At 47.3% G+C, this 2,947-nt stretch overlaps 1 protein-coding gene across 1 annotated transcript in view; it reads left to right on the top strand.

The window, feature by feature from the left end:
* LOC115244780 overlaps positions 1 to 2,407 on the top strand; it is a 3,803-nt gene extending 1,396 nt beyond the window's left edge. Inside the window, exon 2 of the mRNA XM_029822712.1 lies at positions 359 to 2,407. Coding sequence (XP_029678572.1) covers positions 359 to 2,407 — 2,049 coding nt within the window. The remainder of the gene's footprint in view (positions 1 to 358) is intronic.
* The last annotated feature ends 540 nt before the right edge of the window (positions 2,408 to 2,947 follow it).

Here is a 2,947-nt window from a genome sequence, read left to right as displayed (position 1 = left end):
GCGCGCGACTCGGGTATTTTCGGTAACGGTCGGGCGGTTACCCGAGCGCGTCGTCGGCTCTCGATGTTTTCGCGCGCCTAACGGCGGTTATATGTTTACGCGTTTCTGATATTATTTAAAAATGGGCGCTCAGCGCCTCCGCATTTGCCCGACCGGTGTTCGTCGGGCGGCGGACTTCCGGCGGATCGGCGGCCGGGTACGGTCTAGTAACGATGGGGGAATGCATCGTTACATAAAGAATCGGGACGTTAGCGATTTCGCGCGCATGCATTATCTCGCATCTTTATTGAAAGGCCGCGCTCTTGAGACCATTGGGAACATCGTGATTACCGCGGATAACTTCTCAACTGCATGGCAGGCGTTGACTGCGCGATTTGAGAACAAGCAACGATTACTCACATCGCATCTTTCTACGTTGTTCGGCTTGTCGGCAGTGTCTCGAGAGTCGGCTTCAGATCTGCAGCTTCTCTGCGATAAAATTAACATTACGATCGCATCTTTGCAAAAGTTAGAGCGATCTCCGAGTAATCTCTGGAACGACATGCTCGTTCATATATTGTCTCAAAAATTAGATCATGCTACTCGCAAGGCGTGGACTCTCCACACGAGCCATGTCGAAACGCCGCCAACGTACGAAGATCTGAATCGGTTCGTCCTTTCTCGCATTCGCGCACTGGAGGAATGTTCGCCAGCCTCTACTGCAAAACCGGCGGCCAAATCCGCGCATGCATCGCGCGTCAATGTAATGACGGCGTCTCTCGGCGTCTCGATGGTTTGTCCGTTGTGCAAGTCACGACATTTTCTGAATCATTGTCCGGATTTTATTGCAAAGAATCCGAATCAGCGTCCGGAAGTCGTCAAACGGTTTAAACGATGTTTCAATTGTTTGAGTACTCGTCACTCCGCTCAGGAGTGCAAGAGTAAATACACGTGCCGGTCGTGTGATAAACGACATCATTCGGTGCTTCACGCTGATTCGGATTCAGTTGCTGGCGCTTCGGCGGTTACGCCGCCACCCGCGCCGTCGGCGCAATCGTCTATGACAACTGTTGAAGTCGACTCGCTATCGGCTTCCACGAAACCTGGTATTAATTCGCAGGTTCTTCTCGCGACCGCCTGGGTCCAAATCAAGGTCGCTTCCGGTCGCTCTGTAACGGTGAGGGCTCTGATCGATCAGGGCTCCGAAGCTACATTAATTTCAGAGAACGTAGCGCAATTATTACAAGCCAAACGCATTCGCAAAATGAGGTCAATCACTGCCGTCGGCAATGTCCATGCCGGCACGGTTCGACATGCCGCCTCCATCACTATCTCGTCTCGCGCCGCTGATACTTCGTCGGTCTCTACAATAGCGCTCATTTTAAATTCATTAACGGCATATGCTCAGACTCGCGTTTCAGATCTTAACTCTTTTCCGCATATCTCGTACATAACATGGGCGAATAATGATCCAACCGGTTCCGATCCGATTCAGGCTATTCTCGGGGCGGATATATATCATGATCTGCTCCTCGATGGCCGTCGCAAAGGGATGGTCGGGCAACTCGCTGCGCGAGAGACAATTTTCGGATGGATCATCTCCGGTCCTCTCAAAAAGAATTCGAAATTTTATGGCTCTCTTACTGGAGACAGTCCGGCAGGTCGATCCTCCGTTAATATCACGGTGCATCATTGCACATCTCTACAACATCTCGCCGAAGACATTCGGCGATTTTGGGAAATTGAGAAACTTCCTCAATTGCAAACTCTTTCGCCTCAAGATGAGCAGTGTGAAGCTCATTATCAAGAGACGCATTCGCGCAATAACGAAGGACGTTATATTGTGCGATTGCCTTTTAAGAAATGTCCTCCGATTGATATCGGACGGTCACGAGTCTCTGCCGAACGACTATATAATTCGTTGTCGCGTCGGTTTTGCTCAAGTTCAGATTTGGCAAATGAATATTCGGAATTCATGCGCGAATATGAAACGCTCGGGCACATGCGTCGGGTGTCGGAAACGCAAGCCCCTCTCGATCAGTGCGTATATTTTCCGCATCATCCGGTCTTCCGGGAAGGTAGTGCCACGACGCACTTACGCGTCGTCTTTAACGCATCCAGCGTTACGTCGAACGGCTCGTCCTTGAACGATCATCTACTTGCCGGTCCAAAATTGCAAACGGATTTACCCGCGATTCTACTGCAATGGCGACAATTTAAATTCGTTTATACTGCCGATGTCGCAAAAATGTATCGACAGATTTTGGTCGATCAAAAGGATATTGATTATCAACGCGTTCTTTGGCAAGGTGACACGGACTGTCCGATCGATTATCAATTACTTACGGTCACTTACGGAATGACATGCGCTCCCTATCTTGCACTTCGCGTGCTTAAGGGGATCCCAAAGGGTCTGTTTTACCGATAAAAACTTTATTTTGCAAAATCTTTTTTTTGATTATAGATATCAAAAAATCCTTTTCCACAATTAAAGTATACATAATAACGGAGGGCGGAGTTTAACATTTCATATGAAAAGTGGAAAAAAATGATAAAATTACAGTTTAGTTATCGGCCTGTGCCGTCAACATTTACTTAATATAAAAGATTTGTAATCTGCACGTGCCTAATCAGTAAACCCCGCACTCGGCATTTCATCAAAGAGTATAAATGAACTTAAAGAAGTGAGTTTAGAAGCTTTATAAAAAAGAATCTGCAAAATAAAATTTTCGTGCATATGTGTGTGTGCGAGATGGAGGCTCAAGAGTAAAACAGAGCAGTAGATTAGTTGCGTGATGTCGCGATAGACAGAGCTGCAATCGTACATGACAAACACAGACATAATCGTACTATCTTCGTCTCTTTCATGCGTGAGAGAGTAATATACATGTACGCACTAACATTATTGCAGTATCTTTTTTCTCTCAATCATACGCTCTGTCACGCTCTGTCTCTTTCTAATCGCTCG

The sequence above is a fragment of the Formica exsecta genome, unplaced genomic scaffold (assembly GCF_003651465.1).
Source record: "Formica exsecta isolate Colony F162 unplaced genomic scaffold, ASM365146v1 scaffold865, whole genome shotgun sequence".
In the NCBI taxonomy this organism is placed as follows: domain Eukaryota; kingdom Metazoa; phylum Arthropoda; class Insecta; order Hymenoptera; family Formicidae; genus Formica; species Formica exsecta.
The sequence above is the reverse complement of the archived record's forward strand: the minus strand, read 5'-3'. Positions and strand labels throughout refer to the sequence as shown.